The sequence below is a fragment of the Erpetoichthys calabaricus genome, chromosome 1 (assembly GCF_900747795.2).
Source record: "Erpetoichthys calabaricus chromosome 1, fErpCal1.3, whole genome shotgun sequence".
Classification (NCBI taxonomy): Eukaryota; Metazoa; Chordata; class Cladistia; order Polypteriformes; family Polypteridae; genus Erpetoichthys; species Erpetoichthys calabaricus.
In genome coordinates this window covers 113,866-130,241 of record NC_041394.2, presented here as the reverse complement: position 1 = coordinate 130,241, position 16,376 = coordinate 113,866, and the positions used below count along the sequence as shown (strand labels likewise).

Sequence of the window (16,376 nt, the reverse complement as noted above, 5' to 3'; positions counted from 1 at the left end):
ATACTACGGTTGCTCATGAGGCAACTGTTAAAGGAACAACATACAAAAAAAACATGTATGTTGTTATTCAGGAAACTGATGAAGGCATTAGTGTGGGAAGGGTTGTGATGACAGTCATGCAGAATTCTTCAGTGTATTTCATCACTGAACTTTTCCAAACTTCCACTATCCATAACATGGGTGTTTACTGCTCGACAGCAAAAAATGGTTCCTACTCTTGTGTTAATCAGAATGACCTTCTGGATTATTATCCACTGTCCAAGTACACAGTCTTTGATATGTCTGTAGTAGTTCTTCATCATTCCCTTCTCTTAATTTACAGCAATGTCTTGCCTGGTGGAAGAATTGAGGGCGATCATCCTCAGGGCTTTGCCGGCAAATGTTGAGAACACCACAGAGCTTTTGATTGAGAGACTTTTCAAGTCGGGAGTGGAATCCAAAGATGATCTCCAATTTGTTCAAGAACATGACCTCAGTAGCATTCTACCAGCTATAAAAGTCAGAAAACTTGTCAGTGCTTTCAAAATGGGTAATTACATTTTCATCTCATTTACATTCGTTCTCAGAAGCAAAAGCAGACATTTTTATTCAATAACTAGTTAGCCAGAAATTAAAAATTACATAATTTACATACTCATGTCACTGTAAGTAAATACAATCGGTAATATATCTTGGTTCCTTTGTAATGGCATTTAATGGGGTTCAAGTTAAAGCTTCAAGTGCATCCAGTCATAATAGAAGTAATCCATATGACTAATACATTTCTTCCAAAGTTAAACGATGCATTTGTGAGCAAATCTATAGTACTAGGGTGTTGTACCGTCTTAGCCTTGGCTCCCTTACAGAAAATGTTTCAGGTTGGGTGGAGCAGATCCTTAAACCCCTCACCCGTAACACAACCAGCTACATCCAGGACACCACTGACTTCTTAAAAAAACTGTCTGCTTTAGGCCCCTTACCTGAGGGAACCTTACTGGCCACAATGGATGTTGAGGCCCTTTACACTAACATCCCCCATGATGATGGCATATTGGCATGTGAAATGTACCTCAAACAACATGATTTACCCACAAAGTCAGTAATAGAAATGATAAAATTCACTCTGACACATAATCTATTCTCTTTTGGACAGGATTGCTACTTACAACAAATGGGGACTGCAATGGGATGTTGGTTTGCACCTCACTATGCAAATCTTTTTATGGCAAAATTGGAGGAAGATTTCATGTCAATGTGCATTGTAAAACCAATGTTGTATCTCCGTTACATAGATGACATCTTCATAATCTGGACTGCCAGTGAAAAAGACCTCCTCCATTTTCATAATGAATATAATTGTTTTCACCCCAACATAGAGCTGAAGCTGAATTACTCAAACAGAAGTCAGCTTCCTTGACACCACCGTTCAACTGAAAGACAACACCCTTGTAACTTCTATTTTTCACAAACCGACAGACAGACGGACCTACCTGAAAAATGATAGCTTCCACCCCAAGCATATAAGGCGCTCCATTATTTTCAGCCAAGCAATACGGTACAATCGTATTTGCTCAGACCCAACAGACCGGGATCAACAACTGCAGGAGCTCAGACAAGATTTCATCAAACAAGGTTACACCCCGAAAACAACCGACACTCAAATAAGAAGAGCTACTGCCATACCCAGAGACAACCTTCTGGAATATAAAAACAAAGACAACAAGGATCGCATCCCCCTTGTTGTCACCTACAACCCCCATCTTGAAACACTTCGAAAAATTATAAAAGAACTTCAGCCAATACTAAACAATGACCAAACACTGAAAAATGTATTTCCTGAACCTCCCCTCCTGGCATACAGACAACCACCAAACCTTCAACAATTAATTGTCCGAGGCTCCCTAAGTGAACCAACAGAAAATGGCACATCTCCATGCCTACAGAAAAGATGCAAAACATGTGCCCACATCTATGATACAGACCGTATAGTTATACCACACTGCCGACTTGAACATCACATCAAGGGATCATTTTCCTGCAGATCATCTAATGTAGTCTACCTAATTTTCTGCATGAAATGTCCTGACGCTGCACTCTATGTGGGAGAAACTGGACAAACACTCCGCCAGAGAATGAACTTACACAGGTTCCACATTAAACATGGCAACACAGATGTTCCTGTGGCGGCCCACTTCAACAGCCATGGACACTGTGAGAAGGACTTTAAGGTCACAGTGCTTATGGGCAACTTCAAAACACAGCAAGAGAGAAAAGAATGGGAAGTTAAACTCATGCTAAAATTTAATACTTTACAACATGGATTGAATAAAGATTAGAGTTTTATGGCCAGATATGAGGATTGTTTACATCTCTCAGAATGACAGACAACCTGTCTACAGACCCACATTGTTTTGAAAAAACTCATTACAAACTTCAAAAGACTTTGTTGGACAGTTATCTTATCCAGAGATCTTGACAATACATTGTTCTTTCCTCTCTTGCTAAATTAACCCTAGCCTGAATGAATCTATTAATTTTTTACATTCAAAATCTCTCATTTAAATATTTACCAATGTTGTTTCTTGTCGTAGAGTGTGTATATAAACATAGGAAACTTCAGTTACTGTATTACATCTTGCCTGAAGAAGGGGCCTGAGTTGCCTCGAAAGCTTGCATATTGTAATCTTTCTAGTTAGCCAATAAAAGGGGTCATTTTGCTGAGCAAACCTAATAATATTGTGAGCTAATTTAGAGATAATGTTGCATAGAACTCTATACATACAGAAGCAGACATGCAAGAAAGTAAGTTTGAGAATGAGCATGAGCTCAAGCGCGTGCAGAAGGAACTCCGAGTCCAACTCAGGGCGGCGAAGGAGCAGTACAGGAGAAAGCTGGAGCAGAAGTTGCAGAACAACAGCATGAAGGAAGTGTGGGATGGGATGAAGATCATCACTGGCTGCAGCTCGAAGCGGGGTACCACCATCGAGAGAGACGTGAAGAGAGCAAACCAAATGAACATCTTCTTTAACAGGTTTGACCACCCTAACCCACTCTCACCTCGGAGTACTGCACTCTCTACACATCCTTCTGCTGATACTAACATAGGAGAGACATCCCCACCCACAATTACAGCAGCGCAAGTGAGCAGAGAGCTGAGGAAACTTCGTGCCAGCAAAGCAGCAGGTTCAGATGGAGTATCGCCACAACTGCTGAAGGTCTGTGCATCAGAGCTGGGGGGTCCTCTACAGCGCATCTTCAACCTGAGCCTGGAAGAGGGGAAAGTCCCGAGGCTTTGGAAAACATCTTGCATCACCCCAGTCCCAAAGGTATCATGTCCTGGTGAGCTGAATGACTTCCAGCCTGTCGCTCTAACATCACATGTGATGAAGACCATGGAGCAGCTGCTGCTTCACCACCTGAGGCCACAGGTCCAACACGCCCTCGACCCTCTGCAGTTCGCATACCAGGAGAAGGTGGGAGCGGAAGATGCCATCATCTATATGCTACATCGATCCCTCTCCCACTTGGACAGAGGCAGTGGCGCTGTAAGAATTCTGTTTCTAGACTTCTCTAGTGCCTTCAACACCATCCAACCTCTGCTCCTTAGGGACAAGCTGACAGAGATGGGAATAGATTCATACCTGGTGGCATGGATCGTGGACTATCTTACAAACAGACCTCAGTATGTGCGTCTCGGGAATTGCAGATCTGACATTGTGGTCAGCAACACAGGAGCGCCGTAGGGGACTGTACTTTCTCCAGTCCTGTTCAGCCTATATACATCGGACTTCCAATACAACTCAGAGTCCTGCCACGTGCAAAAGTTTGCTGACGACACTGCTATCGTTGGCTGCATCAGGAATGGGCAGGAGGAGGAGTATAGAAACCTCATCAAGGACTTGGTTTTGCTGGTGTTCAGTTGTAGGTGGTTTAAGTCGCACCATTTAACAAAGGAACTGGTGGTGGATTTTAGGAGACCCAGGCCCCTCATGGACCCCGTGATCATCAGAGGTGACTGTGTGCAGAGGGTGCAGGCCTATAAATACCTGGGAGTGCAGCTGGACGATAAATTGGACTGGACTGCCAATACTGATTCTCTGTGCAAGAAAGGACAGAGCCGCCTGTACTTCCTTAGAAGACTGGCATCCTTCAACATCTGCAGTAAGATGCTGCAGATGTTCTATCAGATGGTTGTGGCGAGTGCCCTCTTCTATGCGGTGGTGTGCTGGGGAGGCAGCATTAAGAAGGATGCCTCACGCCTGGACAAACTGGTGAGGATGGCAGGCTCTATTGTTGGCATAGAGCTGGACGGTTTGACATCCGTAGCAGAGCAACGGGCACTCAGCAGACTCCTATCAATTATGGAGAATCCACTACATCCATTAAACAATGTCATCTCCAGACAGAGGAGCAGTTTCAGCGAGAGACTGCTGTCACTGTCCTGCTCCACTGACAGACTGAGAAGATCATTCCTCCCCCAAACTATGCGACTCTTCAATTCCACCAGAGGGGGTAAACGTTGATTATTCAAGTTATTCTGTTTTTTACCTGCATTTTTTATTACTCTTTATTAATCCCAGGGGGAAATTCACATACTCCAGCAGCAAAAATATTAAAGTATCTATCTATCTAGAATGGCGACATGTCAGTATTTATGAATAATAATAATAATTCATTACATTTATATAGCGCTTTTCTCAGAATATAATTTGTTCTCGAGTGTGTTGTGACATTCCACCATTTTAAACATACTGTGCTGGAGTTTCTTATTTATATACATTTATATGCAACATGGCATTCACTGAATGAGCTATTCTCCTTTATTAACAAAAGTCATGTGGATTACTTTTAGGATGGATGGATGGATGGATTTTGTGGAACATCAAAACCTTGGACACCATTGAATGACTTTATTAATCTAGAAAGAGCCAGGCTATTTAATATAACAAATATAATTATATAACACTATTGTTTTCATCTGAAGAAAGCCATTCATATACAGTAATCACTCCTCCATCGCGGGGGTTGCGTTCCAGAACCACCCACGAAAGGTGAAAATCTGTGAAGTAGAAACCATATGTTCATATGCTTATTTTTATATATTTTAAGCCCTTATAAACTCTCCCACACTATTATAAACATTTCCCGCACAATTATACAGCATAAACCCTTTGTATTCTCTTAGATATTAGGTAAGATTCGTTGAAATTATGTATGTAAACAGTTTATATACATCCATCCATCCATTGTCCAACCCGCTGAATCCGAACACAGGGTCACGGGGGGGGGGTCTGCTGGAGCCAATCCCAGCCAACACAGGGTACAAGGCAGGAACCAATCCTGGGCAGGGTGCCAACCCACCGCAGATTAATGTAAACAGGTAATAGAATTTTAATAGACAAATTTAACAACAAATAATATTGCACACATCTATAAACTAATTTATTCAATTTACATGATATAATTAAAAGAAGGTTATATATAAGCAAAAGTTCAATAAAAAAAAAAACTTGGGTAGCTTCTTAGTCATCCGCCAACAGTGTCCCTTGTATGAAATCAACTGCGAAAACCAACTGAGAAAGCATGTACCAGAAGTAAAAAGACCCATTGTCCGCAGAAACCCGTGAAGCAGCGAAAAATCCACGTTATATATTTAGATATGCTTACATATAAAATCCACGATAGAGTGAAGCCACGAAAGTCGAAGCGAGATATAGCGAGCGATTACTGTACACTAAAGATGACGTGTTAGTACATTATGGGGTAATTTTAATTTCATGGTGAACTATTTCTTTAACATTAGAAAGTGTGAATAGACGAATTTTAGACATGACATTTTAGAAAGTGTGCTGAAGTGCATGTTATAGTAAGTGTTAAAATTTTAATGGGGTTTTAATTTTCCTGTTCAACAATTTAATTTGCTTGCTCACTACAGTAGTAAAATGAACAATGTAAATAGTTTTAAATGATGCCTACATTTGTAAAAACAAAAAACTGACCATTTAAACAATATGTGATGATGTATATATTTTATTTTGCTTAATTGAAGTTGTGTCTATACAGATCAAGTGGCGTGAATTTTAACTGCCTGTTCAATATTTTGGTGGTTTATAGAGAGGGAAACTGTCACTTTGGATCTCACCATCATGGAGAACACTCCTTCCTTGTCAGCTGGGAGCTCCTCACCATTGCCATGTTCTTCTAATTTGTCTGTCTTGAATGCAGTAGGCCATCTACATCCTATATTAGGAAATCATGGCCAGACACCTTCAAAGTACCATGGCAGCTCATGCCTGCAGAAATTCAGTCTGCTATTTTCTCTGGAAAAAGGCCTTCACCAGCAGCAAGACGACAAATGGTTAGGGTGCTTGCAGATGAAATGAGAAAATCTGAGACAACCCCAACACGTGCACAGTGTCTTACCATTTGTAAAACAATTGTCAATCAATATCCCCAGAGCTTTGCAGACCAGCTTCATGATGGACGAATTATAGGGGAAGGATACAGCTCACTTTTGGCCCAGGTCAGGACAAGAATTGAGAACCTCAGTCGGACCACCAGCTTCCGACAGCACCGGTTATCAGTCCGTGGTGTTAAAAGAGGACCAACCGACACATATGGTTGTGTATGGTTTCAGCTTGATCTTCTTTTAGAGGAAACGGATAACTCAGGTGAGAATAAACGTGAAAAGCTGGAGGATATCTACTCTCGTGAAGGAACAAAGGGTGGCGAGAAAGCTGAAGTCATACACTTGATGGAGACAACTTTCTGCCTGCAACAAAGTCAAATAAATAGCATTCCAGCACCTTCTGTTGCAGACGTAATGAAAAAGTGGCCATACCTTTTTCTTCAGAAAGGCCCATTTACACATTTTGAGCTTCTGACTGAGATCAATGTCCTACGTGCATTTGAACTTTCTGTCGAAGAGTGTGGGAGGAGCATTGTAGAGTTTTTAAAACCAGGCCAACTATCTCAGAAGTTAAGGCAGTTCTTTCCAAGGAGGAAGCCATTGATTCAGCCCATCTCATTGTTCAACTCCTAATGGCTCACTTTGCAGAGATTCAAGATGGGCTTATTCTTCAAGAAAATGTAAGTTTTTCTTTATATACATTATTATTAGTTCTTACTATGAACAAATGTGTAGGAATGGTTCAATCAAATTTTGTCATACTTATAGAATTCGTTTGACTACAAATTAGGATATTTTAATAAAGAAATTGTCTGTTTGTCTACACAGTGCAAGATAATAGTTACCTTGACACTACAATGGCACCATTAAGTTAATATATAGGGCTTAGATTGCTTTAAGACAATAAATCATCAAATTCCATATAACTGAGTGAACAACTAAAAGAATCTTTTTGTTTTGTTTTTTTTACTGTACATCTAGAAGTCTTCCATTTGGACTCTTATTCTGTGCACTGTATAGTCAAACAGATATTAAATGTGGAAAATATGTATTTTGTGTCAATATTAACAAAAAGGTAAATAAAAGTTAAGTATACATTTGGATAAGCTATTCTTGTTTTAATAGGTACATTGTCGAATATTATTAGCAGATATGTTTTTTGGAGATGTTAATTTCTAATTCTTATCCTTACCAATAGATGTCTGCCACTCCTGCTGACCTTGAGAAGACTGGTAACCTACCTGTGACTCCTCCATTGATCCTGCTTGGTAAGTATATGAAATATGACATGAATGCATGTTCACTAAACAAGGATCACACTCTAGGCTGGCTGGCACAACTTTTTACCATTAGGAGAACATCCATCTTTATGTGCCTCATTCTGGCCACTGCATAAAAAAAGTTTCATTAAAGTGTACTTTTTAAACTGAAGAAAATATTTTATGTGATACCTGAACGAGTTTGTGCTGTTTAGTTTGCATATCATAACCTTAGTGGCTTGTTGGCTAAAATATTGAAACTGCAAGGTTTGTTGTCTTGGAAGATATGAATATTATAGGATTTTGTCAGGGCTTGCATAATTTTCTCACTGTCTTTTCTATGTTAGCTCTCCAAGGATAATAGTTTATAACATGATCTGTACACTCCTTTAAGGTCCAAGTGATACTCAAGGGCAGCGGATGAAACAATGGATGATCAGCTTGGAGGGCAACCAACCTTTCTCTCTGGACTTGCTGCTTTGTTTTCACTGTATTACATCTTCAACCTGCAATATCAAGAGGAAGCAGCATCCACACTGGAATTCCTTCACAGGTAAATTTATTTTTGTCTTTCAATAATATGGTAATAATAGTATTTTTAAAAAGTAAAGTTTAAGTTTCTGGGTCTTTAAAGGTTTAAACTGTAAGTTTGGTAACACTTGATAACATTAGCTAATGTATTAAGTAACAAGGTGTTACATTACTGTGTAAATATTTTTAAATCTTGTTTTATATGGCGGCGCACTTAGACGCTGCGGCTGTGTGCTCTCCGATTCAGATTGTGTTTTTTCCACCCTGCCTGGATAAATACACGTATAGCCGGCAGGATATTTTATCTATCGGTTTACGGAGCGAGAGTTGCTCGACCTCCGAGTTTCTCCGCGTCCACAACATTCCGGACGACATCGCACGAACACCGGGCTCTCCGTGGATTACAATCCCAGCTTCGAGGAGCCGGCGGCGGCGCAAAGAACATAAACAAAAGAGGGGGTGCCGAGGCGGCGTGCTAGTGAGGCTAAGGAAGCAGCCACACAAACCACCGCTTCCAAGCATTTTCTCCTCAAATGTGAGGTCGCTGGCAAACAAACTGGACGAGTGGCAGCTGCGGATTGCAATGGAAAAGATCATCAGGGACTGCTGCATCCTGCTGATCACGGAGATGTGGCTTAATCCACTCATACCGGACACGGCGATCGAGATAGCAGGCCACACAGCACACCGGCAAGACAGGACAGAGCAATCTGGTAAGAAGAGAGGAGGGGGGCTGTGCATTTATGTGAACAATAGCTGGTGCACAAATTCCACCATAGTCACCAGACACTGCTCTCCAGACGTGGAGTTTATGACAATTAAATGCAGACCCATATACCTCCCCCGTGAATTCAATGTTATACTGCTAACTGCTGTGTACATAGCACCAGATGCTAATGCTAACTCGGCTCTGGGGCTTTTGCATGACACCATCAGCAGTAAACAGAGCAAGTATCCTGAGGCTGTTCACATCATTTCTGGGGACTTTAATCATGTAGATCTGAAAGCAGTTCTCCCCAAATTCCATCAACACATACAGTAAAGTGTGCAACCAGGGGAGTAAAAACACTGGACAAGTTGTACACAAACATCAGACAGGCCTATAGGGCTAAACCCCTAGCACACCTTGGCCAGTCTGATCACACGTCCCTGCTTCTAATCCCTGCATATACTCCCCTCAGGAAACAAGCTCCCATTATGACCAGGACTGTTACCATATGGCCCGAGGAGGCCTCCCAACAGTTGCTGGACTGCTTCCAGAGAACCAATTGGGAGGTTTTCTATCACCAAGACTTGGAGCACCACACTATGGCATACCTGGATTACATCAGGTTCTGCACGGACAACGTCACCAGGGACAGACGCATAAGGATTTATCCTAACAGGAAGCCCTGGATGATGAGTGATGTCCAGAGTCTGCTGAAAGCTAGGAATACTGCTTTCAGGTCTGGGGATGGGGCTCTTTACAGTGTAGCCAGAGCGAACCTGAAGAGAGGCATCCGAGAGGCCAAGGCAGCATACAGAAGGAGGATAGAAGATCATCTGAGGAGTAACAACACCAGGCAGGTGTGGCAGGGTGTCCAGCACATCACCGGCTACAAATCCAGCAACTCCTTGGCTGCTGAGGGAGACGCTTCTCTGGCAGAGGAGCTGAACATCTTCTTTGCCCGCTTTGAGGCGACACCAACAGCAGCTCCATCACAACAGCCTGTTCACAACAGCAATTTACTCACAGTGGAAGAGTGTGAGGTGAGGCGGGTGATGAGGAAAGTGAACCCGAGGAAGGCTGCAGGACCCGACGGTGTGGCTGGACGGGTGCTGAAAGACTGTGCAGATCAACTGGCCGGAATCTTCACCAGGATTTTCAACCAGTCCCTGTCCCAGGCCACTGTCCCATCCTGCCCCAAGTCCTCAATCATTGTTCCGCTGCCGAAAAAATCCAACATGAACAGTCTGAATGATTTCCACCCAGTGGCACTCACATCTGTCATCATGAAGTGCTTTGAGAAACTGGTGCAGAGTCACATCATCGCCTGCCTGCCAGCAGACCTGGACCCATTTCAGTTTGCTTACAAAGCAAAGAGATCCACGGAGGATGCTGTGGCCACAGCCCTTCATGCTGCCCTGACCCACCTGGAGCAGCAGGGGAGTTACGCCAGACTGCTCTTTGTAGACTTCAGCTCGGCGTTTAACACCATCCTCCCACAACGACTGGTGTCCAAACTGGCAGATCTGGGACTTCCATCACTCACCTGCAGTTGGATACTGGACTTCCTGTCGGGTCGCTCCCAGAGGATCAGGCTGGGTCTCCACACATCCACTGCTCTCAGCCTCAACACCGGGACGCCACAGGGTTGTGTGCTCAGCCTGCTCCTCTACACATGACTGTGTCCCCACTCACCATAGCAACAAGATTATAAAGTTTGCGTATGACACGACAGTGGTCGGACTCATCTCGGGCAAGGAGGGTGAGCTAGCATACAGGGACGAGGTGGAGCGACTGTCAGAGTGGTGCACAAGCAATAACCTGCTCCTCAACACCAAAAAAACAAAGGAGCTTGTTATTGACTTTAGGAAAAACAAAACTGACATCCAGCCACTCATCATTGGTGGGGCCTGTGTGGAGAGGGTCCCGGTGTTCAGGTTTCTGGGTATGGAGCTGGAGGATGACCTGACCTGGAGTGCCAACACCAAGGAGCTGCTGAAGAAGGCGCAGCAGAGACTGTATTTTCTGAGAATTCTCAGAAAGAACCTCCCAAAAAATCTGCTCCTTGCTTTTTATCATTGTTCCATTGAGAGTGTGCTCACGTACGGACTGTGTGTGTGGTACGGCAGCTGCACTTCCTCAGAAAAGAAAGCGCTACACAGGGTCGTCAGGATAGCGGAGAGAACAATTGGTTGTACCCTCCCCACTCTGGAACAAATCTACACATCCCAAAGCCGCAAAAAAGCAATAGACATTTCACAGGACTCATCACATCCCGGTCATTGCCTCTTCCAGCTTTTGCCATCGGGCAAGAGATACAGAACTATGAAAACTAGGAGAAACCGCCTTTAAAAACAGCTTTTATTCGAAAGCAATCATGACCCTGAACTCAGAATAAAACTGCTCCATATTATTCTTCCAGTGTGCAATATATACCGTAAGTCAACAAGTGCAATTTGTATATTTATTACTATTCGGTTTGTTATTATATTCTGTCTTTTTGTGTTTTTAACTCTTATTCCTCACACTGAGTTGATTGCACCTTCAATTTCGTTGTTCCTTTGTAAAAGTGACAATGACAATAAAGATCTATCTATCTATCTTTATGATTAAAGTTTTAAGACATTGATCACAGAAAGTCTTCCCTTATTATTTTTCAGACAATTTGTTGGAATAAATCCGGAAAAAGGGACCAAGGCTGCAAAAGGAAAAGTGACATCTAAAAAGACTGGGAAAACTCTTCAAAAGAAGACCATGACAGTCAATCTGAAAGTGTCAAATCTTTTATAAAGATTGATGGACTTTGAGTGGCACTTTATTTAAAATGTTTGTTGTTTTACAGTGGTTTGTATTCTACTTTTTATATCCAGAAAGGGCTGGTGTTTGATAAAGCCTTTTATTGATTTATTTTACATATATATAATTTTTTTTGTTCCTGAAGCTTGTTTATTATTTAAGTTGAAGCATTTTGAAATTGTGTTTGTTTTCTTAAGCCATCTTTGTATTTCTCCATGTTATGGGTGCTTATTTGTTGCACCATAGTTTATGCACTCGAAAATATGATGGCTTGCATTGTTCACATGTTTTTGGCACAATTAATGTTTTTAACAATTAATATAATGTTAAATAGAAATAAAGAAGGACTAAAACAATAAATTGGCCTTATTTATTTTGTATTCCACAAATATGAAATGCAGGGTATAATAGCATTTGCAATTTAGAATAATTGGGTTGTGATTAAAATGTAAATTAACAGCTATATACTGCTAGATAACATCTGTATGCTGTAGCTAACAAAACAGCATCTTGCTGTTAATTTTAATAACAGTAACCCACTGTATATTAACAGTGCAATGCTGGCAACCACAGTGTGAGCGGTATACCATCGAATGTCTCCCTGGCTGCTCCCTGTATAGTTAGAGTTATCTGCGAAAAGCTGTGCACATACCTCTATGCAAGTGTATAGGAAAAATATGGAATTCTATTCATTTCAATATGCAGTTTGTGCCTTTTAAAGGAGAATTTTCTAATTCCAATTATCATTCAGTCATTGCTGTGACAGCTTTAGTTTTTGAGTTATCTGTGAAAAGTTGTGCAATACATGTGGCCAGGTGGCCTTCAGTAAGACACAGACACTTGTTATTTTGTAACAGCAAGTGAGTTTAATAAGAATATAGGGAAAAGCAAGCAATATTTTAGTATTAAATTAAGTTGAAATTTAATGTATTAGTTAACAAAAGAAATTATAACATTATAAATTTAACTAACATTTGTAATACTAATTGCATAAGCTTAATTATAGTCACTGCAAATCTTTTATTTATAAAAAGCAGTTAGAATGTCTAATGAGTACAGTAGGCATCTCCTACTGATAAGTTTAGAGAACGATTTAACTCTGGATGGGGAAAGACCTCTACGTGATGTGGCTTGAATTGTTCCAGTCATAGCACGTGGCCTCTGCCGGCGCCTAGCAGCTGGCTTAGAACTGGTGCAGACCAGGGGAATCCGACTGTTTAATTAAAACAAAGCATGGCGAGGGCCGGAGAGTGGTGTTGACGCGATGCGATTTCTGCCCAGTGCTCTGAATGTCAAAGTGAAGAAATTCAATGAAGCGCGGGTAAACGGCAGGAGTATCTAGGAACGGTTAGTACCTTTTCTGCCCTACCTACTATCTAGCAAAATCAAGGTTGAGTTCTGGGCTCGGTTGGGCAAACACAGTTGGCTTCTGTGTTAAGATGAAACTTATGGAATTGACGATAACCAATGACCTATAGGTCACAGAACCCTTGTGATAATGAGTGATACCAGTAACCGGAATGGCCATTTGTAATTCTGGTTACGAAAAATCAGGACAACCCTAGGTGACCATTGCCCCCTTCGTAGCTCAGCGAGTGGGACAGTCACATCCTTTATAAGACAGGCTTGGTTCGGCCAGGTCAAGGGACACTGTTCTCAACAGTCCCACTCCTCGGGCTCGTCGAATCTGACCCTTTACCCCATCTTGTGGGTATACGTTGTTGACCAATGATCAGAATTATGATCAGACCTTAGCCCATGTCAATAACGAAGGGAGACAACCACAGGTAAATCTGGTCGGGCGATGGTAGAGCCAGTGGTGGACAGAAGAGACACACAACACGGACTACGGCCCCTGTCAGTCTCATCGGAGCCCTTCTGGGATGGAGATTTTAGAATGGAGATTAATACTTCGAACACCTTGACGATTAACATCCCAGAGGACATTTACTATTGTCTTGTATGTGGAGATATGGTACTCTCCTTGCAATGGCTTATCAGACACTACAAAATCAAGCATCACAATGTCAAAATCATCTTCCGATGCATAAAATGAGCTATAATCACCATACTGTTGCCTGCCATCAGGCCAAATGCAGAAAAGGCAAAAGACATCTTAAAACAAAACGCCTCACATGTCCAACCTGTGGTGACCAATTCAATAACAATAGAGGCCTGGGTCAACACATAAGACACCATCACCTTGAAAGTGATACAGTCATCACTGAAGACGTGGAACAAGGTGTAGTAGAATCCAACGTTGAGGATGATGAACTTGCCATATTCATCTCATCACTCGAGTCTGTAGAAATTAGCACAACTCTACCAATACTCCGACAACGGCTTGGAACTCAACTTGGCCGAACTATGGAAAGAAAATTTTGAGAACCCCACTGATAAAGAGGTCTGGTTGGAGAACACCACCAATCTCCTTCTAAAAGAACTTCTTAACAAAGTCAAAGACAAGAAGACAGGCATCAAAACCTAGTATGCTCTCTACTAAACGGTTGCTCAAAAGAATTATTAAGAAATAGGGCACAGACACTATATACAAGGGATAGAGCACACCTGGCATCGGAGATCCTGGATGGTATCCCCAGAAAGAAGTGCAAAATCCCACTAAACAAAATCTTTGACTGTGTGATCCCCATACTCCATTAAAGTGTTCAGATTACTACTAGCTCTATTTACATTCCTGCTCACTGTGTAGATAACTCTGTGTTTACTGCACCAATTTCAACAACCGTGCAAGCCGCCATCAAACACATTAAATCTGACTCCGCGGTCGGACCCAATAGGATCAACAAGACTGCTGTTATATCCCTAGTTAATAGGAATATACCATTAGCCAAAACTTATAACCTATGGCTTCTGGCTGGAGCTATCCCCGGGGCCTTCAAAAAGCCCAGGACTGTACTTCTGCCCAAATCTCTTGACAGACAAAAACTCTCTAACATCAATAATTGGAGACCCATTACCACTGGGTCCCTCATCACAAGATTAATTTTCCAAAGTTCTTTACACAAGATTGAAATACGAGATATCATTAAACCCCAGGCAGAGGGGGTTCATGGAGGCGGCAGAATGCACAAAAAATATCCAAACGCTCCAAGCTATAATTACAGCCCATAAGACACACCAAAAATCACTGGGAATGGTGTTCATCGATTTCAAGAAGGCCTTCGACACCGTATCCCATGCATACCTATTTAAAATTTTGAGGATAATGAGACTAGACGCTCATATTTCCCAACTATTCAGGGACATGTACTCCGGTGCCTCCACCTGTGTGGAAAACTATGAGAGTAGCACCAATGACATCACTCTGATGAGGGGAGTCAAACAAGGAGATGCCCTCTCCCCTCTACTTTTCAAAATAGCAATTTACCCATTCATCCACAAACTAGAGACAGTCGTGGTAACATGCATGGTGGAGCCACTATAATGGCAGTGGCCTTCGCCGATGACCTTGTCATTGTAAGCAATACCTGGGGCGGTATGAAGACCAACCTGAATATACTAAAAGAATTCTGTAGAGAATCTGGCCTCAAACTGCAGCCGGCCAAATGCAAAGGTTTCTTCTTCACACAGAAGAACCACAAGACGGTGGTCAAAAAGAGCAACCTATGGAAGCTAGAAGGGGTTGAAATGAAAAGGATTTCCTCCAAAATCCCTATGACATACTTGGGCATAAACGTCGAACCTAGGAAAGGCGTCTACATGGAGAATCCCATGGACGAAAAGAAAAATGGAGCAATCTTATTGGCAAAGCTCCTTTGAAGCCCTATCAGAAGATCAATATCTTCAATCAGTATGCCATTCCTCGTCTCTTGTACTCCCTGCTCAACACGAAATTTCGTCTTATGACAATCAAGAAATTGGATGTGCATATAAAGGAAGACAATAAAAATGTGGTTGCACCTACCACAATGCACTTCCAATGGGGTAATTAATTCCAAAAGAGCCAACGGAGGGTTGAGCGTCCTCAAGTTGGAGGCCATTGTGCTCAAATCCTCCTTCAAGACACTAGGAAGAATTGCACTGAGGACCCAATCCTTCAGGAAATGTGCATCCAAAACAAAAGTTTGGGACAATTAAAAAAATCTATGGAAACTTATGGGTGGCAATGCCACTAATTTTCCAAATGAAGACATCTTGTTTAATATATGCAACAATCAATTGCCAAATGATGTCCCGGCCAAGCTCCGCAACAAGCTGAATTTGAGATTTGGAAAAAGCTCCCCGTTCAAGGACTAGGAATAGAACTATTTGAAAATGATACAGTGAGCAACTGCTGGTTGCACACTCATAACTGGATGAGCCAAGGACAATACATTGCCGCCATCCAAACAAGAGCAAATGTATTTCCAACCAGAGGCAGACAGGAGACCTCAAATTGCAGGAAATGCTTAACTGCAACAGAATCCCTATCTCACATTCTGGGCCAATGTCCGGTAATTTATGGTGTCTAGCAATTCTTTCTTTTTGCATTATGTAAGCTCTTGAAGAATGAGTGTGAGGCACACGAATGAACTGTCCACAAGGAACAATCTATTAAACTGAACAATGGGAGGTCCCTCCGACCTGACTTGATTTTGAACAAGAATACCAATGCCATTGACCTCACCGTAAGATAGCTCTTATGAATTCAATTTAGAAGAAGCTCTAAGTTCTCTAAAGAACACAAATACGAAAG

General features: G+C 42.0%; 1 protein-coding gene across 1 annotated transcript; it reads left to right on the top strand.

Annotated features, from left to right (window-relative positions):
• Positions 1-324: 324 nt before the first annotated feature.
• On the top strand, positions 325-11,686 carry LOC127529350 (uncharacterized). The gene is given in 7 exon segments (XM_051932576.1): positions 325-529; positions 6,094-6,145; positions 6,205-6,920; positions 6,923-7,161; positions 7,587-7,656; positions 8,065-8,200; positions 11,545-11,686. Coding segments are annotated over 7 exon segments (1,548 nt in total). The 3' UTR covers positions 11,675-11,686.
• The last annotated feature ends 4,690 nt before the right edge of the window (positions 11,687-16,376 follow it).